General features: G+C 46.2%; 1 protein-coding gene across 1 annotated transcript in view; it reads left to right on the top strand.

Annotated features, from left to right (window-relative positions):
• adgra3 (adhesion G protein-coupled receptor A3) overlaps positions 1-10,949 on the top strand; it is a 41,215-nt gene extending 30,266 nt beyond the window's left edge. The window contains exons 9-19 of the mRNA XM_080023640.1: positions 900-1,092; positions 1,407-1,556; positions 2,668-2,826; positions 3,295-3,462; positions 3,934-4,168; positions 5,049-5,257; positions 6,329-6,453; positions 7,545-7,668; positions 8,105-8,250; positions 8,788-8,883; positions 9,201-10,949. Coding sequence (XP_079879766.1) covers positions 900-1,092; positions 1,407-1,556; positions 2,668-2,826; positions 3,295-3,462; positions 3,934-4,168; positions 5,049-5,257; positions 6,329-6,453; positions 7,545-7,668; positions 8,105-8,250; positions 8,788-8,883; positions 9,201-10,638 — 3,043 coding nt within the window. The 3' untranslated portion in view covers positions 10,639-10,949. The remainder of the gene's footprint in view (positions 1-899; positions 1,093-1,406; positions 1,557-2,667; positions 2,827-3,294; positions 3,463-3,933; positions 4,169-5,048; positions 5,258-6,328; positions 6,454-7,544; positions 7,669-8,104; positions 8,251-8,787; positions 8,884-9,200) is intronic.
• The last annotated feature ends 4,108 nt before the right edge of the window (positions 10,950-15,057 follow it).

Below are 15,057 nucleotides of genomic sequence, written 5' to 3'. Positions count from 1 at the left end.
TTTAGTTACGAGCGCACTAACATACGAGCTGTCGTTCCGTCAAATTTTTTTTTGTATGGATTTGCAAGCAAAAATGTGAGTTACGGGGCCCGAGCTTCAGGTGCCGCAGCCAGGTGGCGTGGCGAGCGAACGCGGCCACATCCCGAACCATGGGTCCGAAAAAAGTAAGCGCCGAGAAGAAGAAGCGGATGATGTCCATTGACCTAAAGCGCAAAATAATAGGAAAACATGAGCGAGGTGTGCGTGTGATGGAATTGGCGAGGCAGTACGAGCGTAGTACTTCTACCATATGTACCGTACTAAAGCGGAAGGAGATGATAAAAGGGTACTACGCCAGCCAAGGGCGTTAAAATAATGTCTACGCTGCGGACCGCCGTCCATGAAAAGATGGAGAATCTGCTGTTGGTGTGGTTGACGGAGAAGCAGCTCGCAGGAGATAGCGTGACGGAGGGTTTCATCTGTGAGAAGGCAGAAGAGAAGAGGGATCTACACATTGTCTTTTATTGTGTTTTATTATGTTTTTATACAATATTTGTTCTATATAAATACATTTTTCTTATTTAAAAACACGTAACAAAAAAAAAATTGGGGTGGTTTTTGGGGGCTGGAAGGGATTAATGGCATTTCAATTTATTTCAATGGGCGAAATTGAATTGCTCTACGAGCAGATTGACTTACGAGCTCTGTCAGGGAATGAATTTAACTCAAGGTCCCACTGTATATAATTATTTTTGTTGTTCTTCACTTATTATTCTCATATTCTCCAGCTCATTTTCCATTTGCTTTATCCATATAAACCTTTATTTACCATGTTAATGAAACCCACTGGCATTGAATAGAAATGGAATTGTGTCAATACTGTCACGACGGCCCCTAACTTCGACGTCACCTCCTCCCAGGTGGCCCCGCACGCTGGCCGGCATCACGGCCTACCTGCCGTGCAGGACGTCGTCGGGCAGCTACTCAAGCAGCCCTGCGGAGGAGCAGCGGGCGTGGCGGCGCTGCGACCGCGGCGGCCTGTGGGCGGAGGAAGACTACGCCCGTTGCCAGTACCAGAAGGACGTCACCAGGTTCCTCTACGTCATCAACCAGGTCGGTGAAGGTTATTTTTTAAGATTTATTCACGATGTAAAGTATTTATACATTTAAATGTATTACATGTATAAAATTGATAACGATCATTTATTTAACTACTGTTTATGGCGATACTACAATAACCCACACGATATCTCGTTTCATATCACAATATCAGCATTATATCGATGTATCGCCCACAGGCCCAATTTATATCAGATTCCGTCCCTAATCCTTAAATACAACATGTAATTATGCCGGAATATTTCAATCACAAAATCGATATTATATTGCGATAAATATTAAATCCTGTTTCTGGCCATGTCTCCCAGATGCCTCTGAACGTGTCCACCGTGATGACCCGAGCGCGGCGGCTGCTCGTCTGCACCGTGGACGCCGCCAACTTCTCCGACAAGATGGACGTCATCTTCGTGGCCGAGATGATCGAGAAGTTCAGCAAGTTCGCCGACAAATTCAAGGACGTGAGTGTCGGCGAAAAATACCGATCTGAAAAAGTTTTTTGGGGTTTTTTTTTCTACAAGGCTTTTCTCCTTGAGTGATTGAAAAGTGGTTTGTGAAGTTTTTGAAAAGAAAAGAGAGCCCAGAGACGTGCTTTTCCCCATCATACCTTATTGAACAAAACAGATGATTTGTCTTAAAATTCTGTTGAAACTTGTCTTCAAAAAATTACATTTAACTCTCAAACGCCGTCATGTTGTCATGTGGCTCTGTGGAATACTCTAGTGACCACTTATCTGTTGATAACCGTTGCCACAGGCAACCACTTCTCCGCCTGTATACACGTCCCTCGTTTCGGCCGAATGTACATTCTGACGGACGACTTGAAGACATGAATGTGGATATGTCCAAGTTCACATTAATAACAGTAAATACGTTCGTCATATGTAGAGAGAATTTTTTTTTAAGCAGTGTGGTGTTATATTTTTCAAATCAATATTCCATCTCAATGTATACATTTTTGGAAGTAACTGTGTAATAAGCGGGATAACATACATCCAGCCGGTCACTATCGCAAATGAACCCCCTTCAGAGTGATACAAGACCCTCATCTTACGATAACAACCAGCTAGCTCCCACGTTTGTCAATTTACATATTAAAAAACATTTCTGGAACAGTTGATTGCGTTCACGAGACAAAATTGTCCTCTGCTTGTTCCTCTTTCACCAGGATGCCAAGTATCTGAAGGATCCAGGATAGGATTCAGATTTATATTTAATACAACACAGACAATGAATTATATTAAATAATTATAGAACCCAGAATCGCGATTGTGGCGCCGCCCCTTGCGGCCGCCTGTGCGAGCACTGCGTGTCGATTACGCACATTTGAGAATTTTCCGTATTTTTCGAGCTTATAGAGCTTATTGTGCGTAATCACCGGGTGTCATGACATTTCACTGCATATATGTACGACCGTATGTGTGTGTATGTGACAAATAATCTCTTGAACTTGAACTTGAACTTGAACTAGCTCGACGTTATCCCATACCTATACATTTTAGACGCCCAACCCACTGAATGCTTTTGCTTACCTCCATCTTTCCTCCCCTTTCTCCCCCCTCCCCCCTCCAGCTGGGCGAGGTGATGCTGAGCATGGCCAGCAACCTGATGCTGGCGGACGAGCGCGTCCTCTGGATGGCCCAGCGCGAGGCCAGGGCCTGCTCCCGGGTGGTGGCCTGTCTGCAGAGGATCGCCACCCACCGCCTGGTGGCCGCCCAGGCCTTCTCCCTGGTCAGTGCACCGCAAAACACTGGAACAAACCGGCCAGCTTCACGTTGGAACGTTTTAAGATTTTATGATGCTGCTTCATTAATGCCCCGCGGGGGGTGTACACCTATAAGCAGAAGTTACCAAGGAGTAACGCTTATACAACATACTGTGTTTGATTGTGAGCCCAATATGTGCCATCTTTTTTATGTGCCATCTTTTTTTTTAAGAAATATGTAAAAAATATTAATAAGAAAGTATATTTAAAAAAATTCTGTACCAATGCACCAAACGTTTCTTATTTGAACCACTCTCACCCGAAAATCCAGTTTACTATAAATAAAGAAAGATTTTTTAAATGTAGATATATATAATAAAAACAAAAAAAAAATTCCAGCTTCCGTCACATTGAAGTAACTTCTAATTATCTGAAACACTTTGTGACCAATCCTCTCAATATTTGGGTACTAGCCTGTGAGCTCTGTGTTGCAGACGTCCCCCAACATCGCCCTGGAGGCCCACTGGGTGCGGCCCAGCGACTGGGCGGGCATGGCCTGCGTCCTGTTCCAGAGGCCCAGCCCCGAGCGCACGCCGGGCCAGGACCGCCAGCTCACCTTCAAGTGCAACACCACCAGCGCCTTCTCCAGCCTCCTCCATAAGGTCCGCTGAACATTGAGGAGTAAACCTACAGTCCGGCCAATACCCTGCCCTCGGAGCTGTTTACACTGGGGCTGTCAAACCATTAACATAATCGTAATAATCTCATGATATTTGTGTGATGATTCACTTTTTTTTTATCGACTGTGATTTGACCCTAAATATAGATTTTTTTTTCCATATAAATACCACTACAATGAGCCTTAGTACCACACTACTTAAGGCGAAGTAAAGTGATGATTCTGCAAAATAAGATTGATTTTGGTGACTTCCTGTTCATGCGAGAGATTCCCAGTTGACTAGTTCTCAGCGTCCCATCGTTTTCTGGTATATTTAAACAGACAGGCCGCCATAGATGGACGTCAAATCTTAATTATTTTTTTTAATTGGCCAAGGAAGATCACCAAAATGTACATAAAGTGCTGGGTAAGAACAGTACGTCACTAACACGTTGTTGTTGTTTGTCCCCTGCAGAGCACCGTAGTGGACGCCTCCCTGCAGCTCCCTCCCTCTCTCCTCTCCGACCCCTCCCTCCCCCAGCCCCTCCCGCCGCCCCTCCCGGGCCCGGGCGGCGACGACCCCCCCTACAAGCTCCACCTGCTGGCCTTCCGCAACGGCAAGTTCTTCCCCTCCACCGGGAACTCCACCCTGCTGGCCGACGGCGGGAAGAGGCGCAGCGTGGCCACGCCCGTCATCATGGCCAAGATCGGTGAGATGGGGGAGGCTTTCAGAAAGTTGAACAATCCTGTTTCCATGTTTTAGCTCCACCTCTGCGTGGATCTTTATTAGTACTTTATTAATTCCCCGTGATGTGAACTTGAGTGTGACAGCAGCTCAGTGAGATTTGTGAAGTAATTACAGGAGTAAGATGATATACACTAGGTAAAAAAAATATAAATATGCAATATATTAAAAAATAACAGCAAAAAACTTCAACAATTACTGTTGAGTTGAAGTATAAATATTTTGTCGGAGGAAAAATATGTATATTATTATAAAAGTGGGGAGTAGTAGTAGTAGTAGATCTGTGTGTGTGTGTGTGTGTGTGTGTGTGTGTGTGGGGAGAGAGAGTCTTTCTGGCGGTGGATTGCCAACATGGCGAGGCTCTTTATTAATAATTCTAAACAAAAAGGCTCTGGCCAAAAGGATAAATAATTAATCCATAATGAGTCGGGCGCAGGAGGAATGACGTTCGGATCTGGCTCCTGGTCGGCTGACGGCTGAGCCCGTGCGCTGATCCATCTCTGCAAGACAGAAAAACATTAAGAAAGCCCCCAGCTGTGTGGCCGCGGGAAAGGGAGCCACGCTGCAGTGTGCAGCCGCGGCTTGGCCACGCCCCTTGGTCCGCCACAATACTGTATACGTGTATATTCAATTTCAAGCCAAAAAATATAAACGTAATGTAAATGTAGTATACATTTATTTAATTACATTTCATTTAAATAGAAAATAATAATAAATTCCCTCCAACCCGCTGGACTTTCTCATACGACCACCAGGGGGCCAAAGACCCCTGTACCGCCATGACACCGGTTGACCAACCTCCTCTCCCTCCTCTTCTTTTGGGGTCTCTCTGTTGTCCCGTCCAGACGGCTGGCCGCTGCTGGGCCTGCGGAGCCCCGTCAACGTGACGCTGCGCCGGCTGTCCCGCGGCTCGGACGCCGTGGCGGCGCGCTGGAACGGCAGCCTGGGCGGGGGGCAGGGAGGCTGGAGCGGGGAGGGCTGCCGGATCCTGGAACACCACGACAACCACACCACCATCTGCTGCGACGCCCTGGGGAACTACGCCCTGCTCATGGTGAGAGGGGGGGCTGGATGGATAGATGGAGGGATGGGAGAGTGGATGGATAGATGGATGGGTGGATGGATGGATGGGAGGGTGCATGGATGGAAACCTAAAGCTACACCCTGCTTATGGCGAGGAAGAGGGATGGGGGAATGAATGGATAAATAGTTAAATATTTGGATGGATGATCGCATTACATGACATGATAGATAGATAGATATAGTACAAGAGAAGGATAGAAATCTAAAAATTTACAAAAAAAAAAAAGAATTTAAATTTGGCAATAATCCTAGAAAATATCAAGAAAAATAAACAAATCATTTTTGTGAATGTCCATCCATATAGACAGTGTTTCTGACCACAGCTGGTTTATGGTGGCGGGGTCACCCAGCGACAATGTGAACCGAATATAGTGGCTCACATGTATAATGCAAATACACTGAATGGCTGTCTCCTATAAAGTTTTTCCTTTAAAGTTTATTTTAATCCGAACAAATTAATGTGACGGATTACCACTTTAAAATACATTCTGTGGATGCAAAATAAAACACAAATGCTGGATTTACATGTTTTCACACAAAAAGGCGGAGGTGGTGGTATGTTGTGTTGTGAATTGGATAAACTAGCTACACTGGTTTATCAAATGCACCATGGCTGCTTTTTACTTAATGCACTTGTTTGCATTCTTGTGGCGGACCCCGTCTGCAACAATGTAAAACAGCATCGAAAGGATCACGTGCATAACGCCAAGACATCACACGGCTGTTGAAGAATTAAAATATATATAAAAAATATTTAAAATATGGTCTAAAATACTGTTTAGACAAAATCATATGACAGATTACCACTGTGTGTGTGTGTGTGTGTGTGTGTGTCTGTGTGTCTGTGTGTGTGTGTGTGTGTGTGTGTGTGTGTGTGTGTGTGTGTGTGTGTGTGTGTGTGTGTGTGTGTGTGTGTGTCTCTGGTTGCGTTGACCGCTGGTTTTCAAGATGGCAGAGTTTAAAGTACTTTACAATGACTCTCGTCAAGTTCGAATCGTCCGGATTGTCATGTTCATTGTAATACGCTGCGTCTCTCCGTCAGGATCCGAGCAGCGTGGAGTACTTCTTGCCCTCCATCCAACCGCTCCACCCAGTCATCTATGCCTCTGCCATCGTCCTCCTGCTCTGCCTGCTCACCGTGGCCATCAGCTACATCTACCACCACCGGTAGGGAGACAAATTCAATGAGATATTGTTTTCAGCGTGAGCACGGGGCTGGTTATTGTTTAAAAACGTCCGGATGACCTCGGGTCCCGTAGCGATCCCCAAACAATACCAAAGAATAGGAGGGGGAAAGAGATGTTGATCCACTGCGATTCCTTGCGTGACCAGTAGGGGGCAGCATATCTCATTTGTTGTAAGAGCACCGAGTTGGAGGTGCAGTGTGCAGAATTCAGTGGCCTCTCGCGGTGAGGTTGCAGATCGCAACCAACTGAATACCCCGCCCCCTGGCGGTGCAACATGGCGGCCGCGAAACTCGCGACAAATGGGGAAGGTGCCCTTTAGAGCCAGCGTTTGGTTTGTCCGCTCTGGGCTACCGTGGGAACATGGCGGTGCAACATGGCAGCCCCGGTGAAGCGTACCCGCTCCCTGTGTAGCAATGAAGGGCTCATTCTAAGGTCACGAAACACAATTGTTATTTTCATGGGATTATACACAAATTAAAACATACGTATGAACTTACTCACCGCTAGATGCCACGGAATTCTCCACACGGCACCTTTAAAGGGCTAATGCACCTTAAATATTTATTATTTCAAGTAAAAAAAAAAAAAAAAAAAGTTTAAACCTTTTAATTGAAAGATGATGACTTTATTATTGTACAAACCTTTCGTTTTACTTCTTTGGTCACTGACGAGGAACGAGAGAACCTTGCTTTAATCTTTTTTTTTTTTCGACAATAAACTTTATAATAAACATATACTATATAAATACATAATATAATAAACCTAAAAATAAACAAAAAAAATAGAAACGATTTGGTTTGATAAAATAAACCTAAAAACGAACAAAAAACACATTCAAATAGTCCGTACAGTACAAACAGAAAACCTCTGTAACAACAAATTCACACTCACACACAGGAAGGATCGTCCACTTTGCATATATTTCTTAAGTGTTTTAATCATGAATAATGTAAATACTATACATTAATTCATTGTTTAATTGATTCATTGATAATCATTTCAAAATTCTTTCATTTGCATTCAAACATTTATGTTAAAAGCTCCTAAATGCCTCCACGCCGGTGTGTGCAGGTCGGTGCGCGTGAGCCGGAAGTTGTGGCACATGCTGGTGAACCTCTGCCTCCACATCTTCCTCACCTGCGCCGTCTTCATCGGCGGCGTCAACCAGACGCGCTACGCCAGCGTCTGCCAGGCCGTGAGTACAACTCCACTCCCCGCTGGCCACAGGGGGACACCGCAGGGTTCCACCACCAGTCGGGAGCAAAACATAAAAAACATTAGAGAACTTGATGCCCTGACTTGTAAGAAAGATGCTTCTTGTGTGACTTTATTCTTTTATTAATTTTACTTACAGATGAATAGAATACAAATTGCTTAGGTCAGGGAGTCCAGTGTGAAATTATTATTTTATAGTTTCTATTTATTTTTTATTTTTTATATATATATATATATATATATATATATACTTGTTTTGAAGAAATTACACAAAATATATTGAGATTCATATTCTGAATGGAAATATGTTTTGTGAAAAATGTGTTAAAACAAACAAACATGTAAAACGATAAAATAGAATGAAAACGTGATTCTATATAGTGATGCGTTATGTGACAAATCATTTGTTTGACCAGGTGGGCATCCTGCTGCACTACTCCACCCTGGCCACCTCGCTGTGGGTGGGGGTGACGGCTCGGAACATCTACAAGCAGCTGACCCGAAAAGCCAAACGCTACGAGGAGCTGGACGAGCCTCCGCCCCCTCCACGACCCATGCTCAGGTACAACAACAATAATATTAATACCAGGGTGCCTGGGGTTGCTTAAAGTGCTTGAATTCGTCCTCAGAAATGTACTGAGACACCTTGAAAATAGCCCCTTTTGTGCTGAAGCGCTTGAAAAGCCCTTGGAAACAGAACAGGAATTGATGATCATTGAAAAATGATGATTGATCATTGAAAAATTGTGAGTCCCCCTTGATTTGTTATTGAAATCGTAATTTTATAAAACATTTTATTAAGATATTATATTTTAATTAATAAAGATCACGTTGAAAATGTTTTTTATTTGTTTCGCGGGTTTTGGAAGGTGCGTTGCTCCGTCTCGCCACCGGGTGTCAGCACACTTGAGCTTTTCCGATTGGCATTGGTTCGGTAAAGAAAACATGGAAAAAAAGAAAACGCACGGAAGCTAAGGATCGAAACTGACGGGGCGATTTGGGAGGCGGGCTCATCCTCACCCGACGCCAGTTCCGCGAGTCGCTTTCGACTTTGACGAGTTTTCGACCATTTTTTTTCCCCTTTCCTTCTGTCCAAAAGGTTCTACTTGATCGGCGGAGGGATTCCTATCATCGTCTGCGGCATCACTGCCGCCGCCAACATCAAGAACTACGGCAGCCGAGCCACCGCGCCCTAGTAAGTAGTACCGGCTTCAGCTGCCTTGTTGTAAATCGAGTATTTGGGACTTTGCTGATGGGACTTCTAATAAGGATTGATAATTACTGCTAAACTGATGATGATGATCCATCATTTCGAATGGAATTAGATCCGTTGGAAACGTCCATTAGAAAGGGAGCGGCTGTTACTTATAAAGTTCCAGCAAAAAGAAAAGTTAGAAATATAGGATTTTTTTTAACAAATAAATCTTATGGATCACCACTTTAATCTTAATTGATTTTGTTATATTACACCAATGGGCTAATATTGGCAATCTTAACACTCCCCCTCCCCAGCTGCTGGATGGCGTGGGAGCCGAGCATCGGGGCGTTCTACGGCCCCGTGGGCTTCATCGTCTTCGTGGACTGTGTGTACTTTCTCAGCATCCTGCTGCAGCTGCGCCGCCACCCGGAGCGTCGCTACGAGCTGAAGGAGCTCAGCGAGGAGCAGCAGCGCCTGGCGGCGGTCGCCGGCGAGGCCGCCGACGGCCACTCGCACTCGCACCCCCTGGCCCCGCGCCTCGCGCCGCACGAGGCCTCGGCCGCCCACGCCGCCGTCAGCCTGTCGGCCCTGGAGAACGAACACACCTTCGCGGCCCAGCTGGCGGGCGCGGCAGGGGCCCTGGGGCTGTACGCCGCCCTGTGGGTGTTTGGCGCCTTGGCGGTGTCCCAGCGCCACCCGGTGGACCTGGCCTTCACCTGCCTGTTTGGCGTGGCGGCGCTGGCGCTGGCGGCCTTCATGGTGGCGCACCACTGCGTCAACAGGCAGGACGTGCGGCGCTTCTGGTCGCAGGCCTGCTGCTCGGGGAGGCCGGCCTACTTCGCCCAGGAGGACGCGCTGCTGCCCACGCCGGAGGGCGCGGCGGCCACTCCGTCCGCGGCAGGGTCGTTCGGCCGGGGCAACGGCGAGGCGTCCAAATGCGGCCAGAGCAGCGCCGACTCCTCCTGCACCAACAAAAGCGCCGCCAGCGTTCGCAACTCGGCACAGGGCAGCAAGCTGACAAACCTTCATGCCGAGGCCGCCCAGTGCAAGCCCACGCCGCCGCTCCCGGCAGCGGCGAACAGTACGGCCATTTTGGACAACAGCCTGACCGAACACTCGCTGGACAATGAAATCAAAATGCACGTGGCACCTGTCGAGGTGCAGTTCCGCCCCGTCAACAATGGCGGCTGCGGCAACCTGGTGATCCCCGCCTCCGCCAACGGACACTTGGCGAGGCACCACAAGAACCGGGTGCGCGCCCACCGCGCCAGCCGGCTCACCGTGCTGCGCGAGTACGCTTACGACGTGCCTACCAGCGTGGAGGGCAGCGTGCAGAGCGCCCCCCACAGGCGGCACCACCACAGCGACCTGGCGGCGCGCAACAGCCGGCGGGCGGCTTACATGGCGTACCGCGAGCGGCACCAGAGCCAGCTGCAGCCCGACAGCAGCGACAGCACCAGCCTGCCGCGACGACCGCGCTACGCCGACAAGGGCGGCGGCGGCGGCGGGTCGGTGGAGGAGGGAGGGGGAGGGACGGGGACGGCCGAGAAGTCGGGCTCCAGTAAAGAAGGTTTTGCGGTGAATCCGTCCGGCAGCTCGGACCTGGAAGGCCAAGCCAAGTCGTACGGGCTGAACCTGGTGACGCAGAACGGCTCGGCCAAGGACAGCGGCCAGACCATGCTGTTGCTCGGCGCCGACAACATGGCCGCCGGCGTCAAGACGGGGTTATGGAAACACGAAACTACCGTGTAGCGAGCGTTTCCAAAGACTTGCGCCAAAGACCCGACGCCGACTCAACTGTGAAATGACGTTTTGTTTTGTACCGTGTTTGAACCGATTTCAGGTTGTACATTTTGTTTCCTGTGATTTGTTTTGATCGTCTGAAACTAAGTTTTGGACAAATCGGAAACATTATTTCCAGAATATGTCACTCAACTGTCGATGTAGATATCTTTTTTTTTTTTTTTTGTAAATGGTCTATTTTTATATTACTTTAATTCCAAACGACCCCGACTGTTTTGGAGTTTTGTTTTTACACTTTGAGACTGCGTGGCCTCTGTGCCCCCCCCCCCCCCTTTTTTTTTTTTTTTTTTGGTGTGTGTCCTTGTAGTTCGTTCTGCCCAAAATAATAAAACCAAAAGTTCATCATTCACCCTGAAAACTTGGGAGTCGTCTTCTTTTGAAACCGTTGACGGTCTTTGGGAAGCGACGTGGAGAGGTTGAGACCCGGCCGCTGGTTTTTCAAGGACCCGCCTCCGGCTGACGGCACTTATCCGACAAATTGGGGGTTTGTCGTGGACCTGCGGGTGGCCCCGTGGCCCCGTTCCCCCACCACGACCCGCCAGGTGAGTCCGCGCGGTAATTGCAGCCGGCTCCTGGCTCGGGGGCCTCGGTAGGTCTGGGGTTTTGCGTCTTCCCAAATCTGACGGGGGTCCCGCAAATTTCCCGGGCCCTGACTAGGCAGCCGCCTCCGGGAGGGAAACGATAATTAGTCGAGTTGCCTTCACCTCCCTCATCCCTCCATCGTCGGCTGTCTCCCGCTCCTCCTCCGTCATCCTTCCGTCTTCGTCTGTTCACAGCTTGAGAGCGCCGCCGGTGCTGGAAACGACAACGTGATCCGACAACGGAGCGATACCTGCTGGTGAATGCTTGGATGCAGGTTTCCTCCCTTTTTGATGGGGAAACCGCACGTTTTTCAAGTCAACGTCCAATAAATTCAGTGTTTTCGAGGAAAATACCCGAGAGTCTACAGGTTACTTCTTCTTTGGTGAGAAACCACTTATTTGCTGAGTCGATGTCCAATAAATTGAACATTTCTAGGAATACTAATGCTGCATAACTGGGGTTAATACTCATACACATATGAAATCGGCATGTCAACGTCTTAAAAATTCAGCTTTTTTTGGAAAAGTAATGCTGCGTTTTGGGATAAATACTCTCAAATACTCTCAAATTATTGCCTTTTTGTCAGAAATCAAAATTTGTGAAATCTGTGAAATCTTCCAAAACCAAATCAAAAATTCTAAATTATATTCCGTTTTGTAGGAAACCACAAATTTGCTAAGTAAACCAAGGTCTAATAAATTAATCAGTAATTCAGCATAATTTTAAGTATCCGGCAGAGAAGCTACATTTTGCTTGCTTATAACGCTCATAATCATCTGCTTGAGACACCCTGGAACCACTTGTAGGATCCCCGAAATGGTCCCCGGACCCCAGGTTGAGCACCCAACGCTCTAAGGCAATGGAGAATTTTTTTGGGGCGAGAATGGTTCTGCCCCACAAGTACATTATTTTTTTTTCCCATATCGACCGCCCCGAACACCCTAAAAGACACAAAATCCACCTCTAATCTTTTTTTTTTCGAGGTACAAAAATGTCATGTGTTTGGGCATTTTAGCAGCTTAACCGTGGAGCCCAAAATACAGCCCCGCCCCAGCAGCCATCCCCGTGCAAACGAATAACAAATGACCCCGTTTTTTTATTTTTTTTTCTTCTCTCCCACGTCCCGCCGGTCATTCTCAGCCAAGGTCTCCGAAGGTCACGATGGGGAAAAAAAATATCCAGGAAACGTCGTCCGATTGAACCGCTGTCAATGACTGTCACCCGCCGACCCGCCCGCCCCCAGTGAAGGGAGACGGCTCGCCCCTGTTTTGCCGTGGTTTCCCATCAACGGCGTATGAATAAAAAGCGTAATTCACCCGGGCGGTGATGTATTGCGCCGCGGTCGCGGATATGACAAACCGTAATAAGACCGTTGAATTATGTATGGATAGAGGGGCGGGTCGTGCTTTCATTAGATGGCCTCGCCTTTGCCCACACAGTCACCGGGAGAGTGATCCTGGAATAATGGCGGCGGTGTCAATTCAGTTATGTGTTTTCGGAAAATAAAACCGGACATTGAAATGTTCTGCATGTCTAAAGCGGCCAGTGGTTTTCCCTTTGTCCATACGAGGTTTTCATTTGTCCAACTGGGTTTTCTCTTCATCTAACTGGGTTTTACCTTCGTCCAGTTGGGTTTTTCCTATGTCCAATTTAGTTTTCCCTTAGTCGAATTGGGTTTTTTTTTTTTCTTTTGCCCGAATGCGCTTTCCCTTCGTCCGACTGAGTTTTTCCGTCATCCCAACGACCTTTTAGCACCTGTACGTCTGGGTAGCTCTTCATTTAAGGCGTAACGAGAAATCGTCCTTTCTCAAGTGGACATGTGGACTGAAATCAGATTCACGCGTGTTCCACCTTGTCAAACTGCATATTACCACGAAAATCTCAATCAGTCAGATCGGGGTGAAATATACTGTCATACTGTCACTGTTCAAGTAATTTCCCCCTGGGATTATTAAAGTATTTCTGATTCTGAACAGTGAGAGTTTTCCTCTCCCGCTGCAACGCCACCGACCACCTCTCAAAAACCTTGCGTCTATTTTTAGATAGAAACTAATTTGAAGCTGCCTCTTCTTTTTACTTTTATTTTATTTTATTTATTTTTTAAATCAGCAGACATTAAACTATATTCCCGGAGGTATTTTTGGTGACACTCCATTTCAAAACTCTTCCAAAGCAAGTGTCACTTCACCTCCTTGATTGGCTGAGATGGAATTATTCTGGGATGTCCTTTCATCCGCGCAGACTTTTCCTTTTTTCATTTTTGTTTCTTTTGGGGTGATTTCACTTTCAATTATGCTGCTCTGTGTGGATCGGAGAGAAAATTCAAAATAAAAAGAACAGACAAAAGAACAGAAACGCAGCTCAGGATGTTTTTGTTTTGGTCATTTTGTTGTTTGCATAACGTTCTATTCTCTAAATATCTGCTGATCTTCACTGGCTGAGACGTCTGATGTCGTCAGGTTTCTTTTCTTTCTTTCCTTTTATCAGCGACTTGCTTTCATTCCTGCTTCCAGTCATTTAGATTGATGGAGCATTTAGATGGATAATGATGATGATGGACGACACTATAGATAGATTGATAACACTGTCAATAGATGGATAACACTATAGATAGATGAATAACACTATAGATAGATGAATAACACTATAGATAGATGGATAACACTATAGATAGATGGATAACACTATAGATAGATGGATAACACTATAGATAGATGGATAACACTATAGATAGATGAATAACACTATAGATAGATGGATAACACTATAGATAGATGAATAACACTATAGATAGATGGATAACACTATAGATAGATGAATTACACGATGGATGGATAACACTATAGATAGATGGATAACACTATAGATAGATGAATTACACGATGGATGGATAACACTATAGATAGATGAATAACACTATAGATAGATGGATAACACTATAGATAGATGGATAACACTATAGATAGATGGATAACACTATAGATAGATGAATAACACTATAGATAGATGAATAACACTATAGATAGATGGATAACACTATAGATAGATGGATAACACTATAGATAGATGGATAACACTATAGATAGATGGATAACACTATAGATAGATGAATAACACTATAGATAGATGAATAACACTATAGATAGATGAATAACACTATAGATAGATGAATTACACGATGGATGGATAACACTATAGATAGATGAATAACACTATAGATAGATGGATAACACTATAGATAGATGAATTACACGATGGATGGAATACACTAAATTGATGGATAAAACTACAGATGGATAACACTAAACACTTTAGATACATGGATGGAAGGATGGGTGGATAGATAGATGAATAACACCATCTATGGACAACTACAAATATATTGAGCGCGTTTCCAACCAGATCCATCAACGCTCGCTCCCGAGAGGCTTTCCAGCACTAGCCGTGCACGCGCAACGGGTGCGTGAAACTTTGGCGCGCGCGCGCGCAGGGGCGGGAGGTGGAGGTGGTGGTGGTGGAGGTTTCCTCGTGGAAGGAGGGCGGAAAGTACACATCCAAGCCGAGAAGAAGCAGAAGAATGATGGAGGAAGAAAGAGTGGAAACCATCTCATCCCGAGTGGACGCTGCAGGCTCTGCACCGGGTAGGAACACGTGCAGAAACATACAGATTGCATGTATGTTTGTTGTATGTTGCCTGCAACATGACATGTATGTATGTTGTGTGTTGCCTGCAACATGACATGTATGTTTGTTGTATGTTGCCTGCAACATGACATGCATGTATGT

The sequence above is a fragment of the Zeus faber genome, assembly GCF_960531495.2.
Source record: "Zeus faber genome assembly, chromosome: 22".
NCBI lineage: Eukaryota > Metazoa > Chordata > Actinopteri > Zeiformes > Zeidae > Zeus > Zeus faber.
Note: the sequence above shows the minus strand (reverse complement) of the source record. Positions and strands in the feature narration are given on the sequence as shown.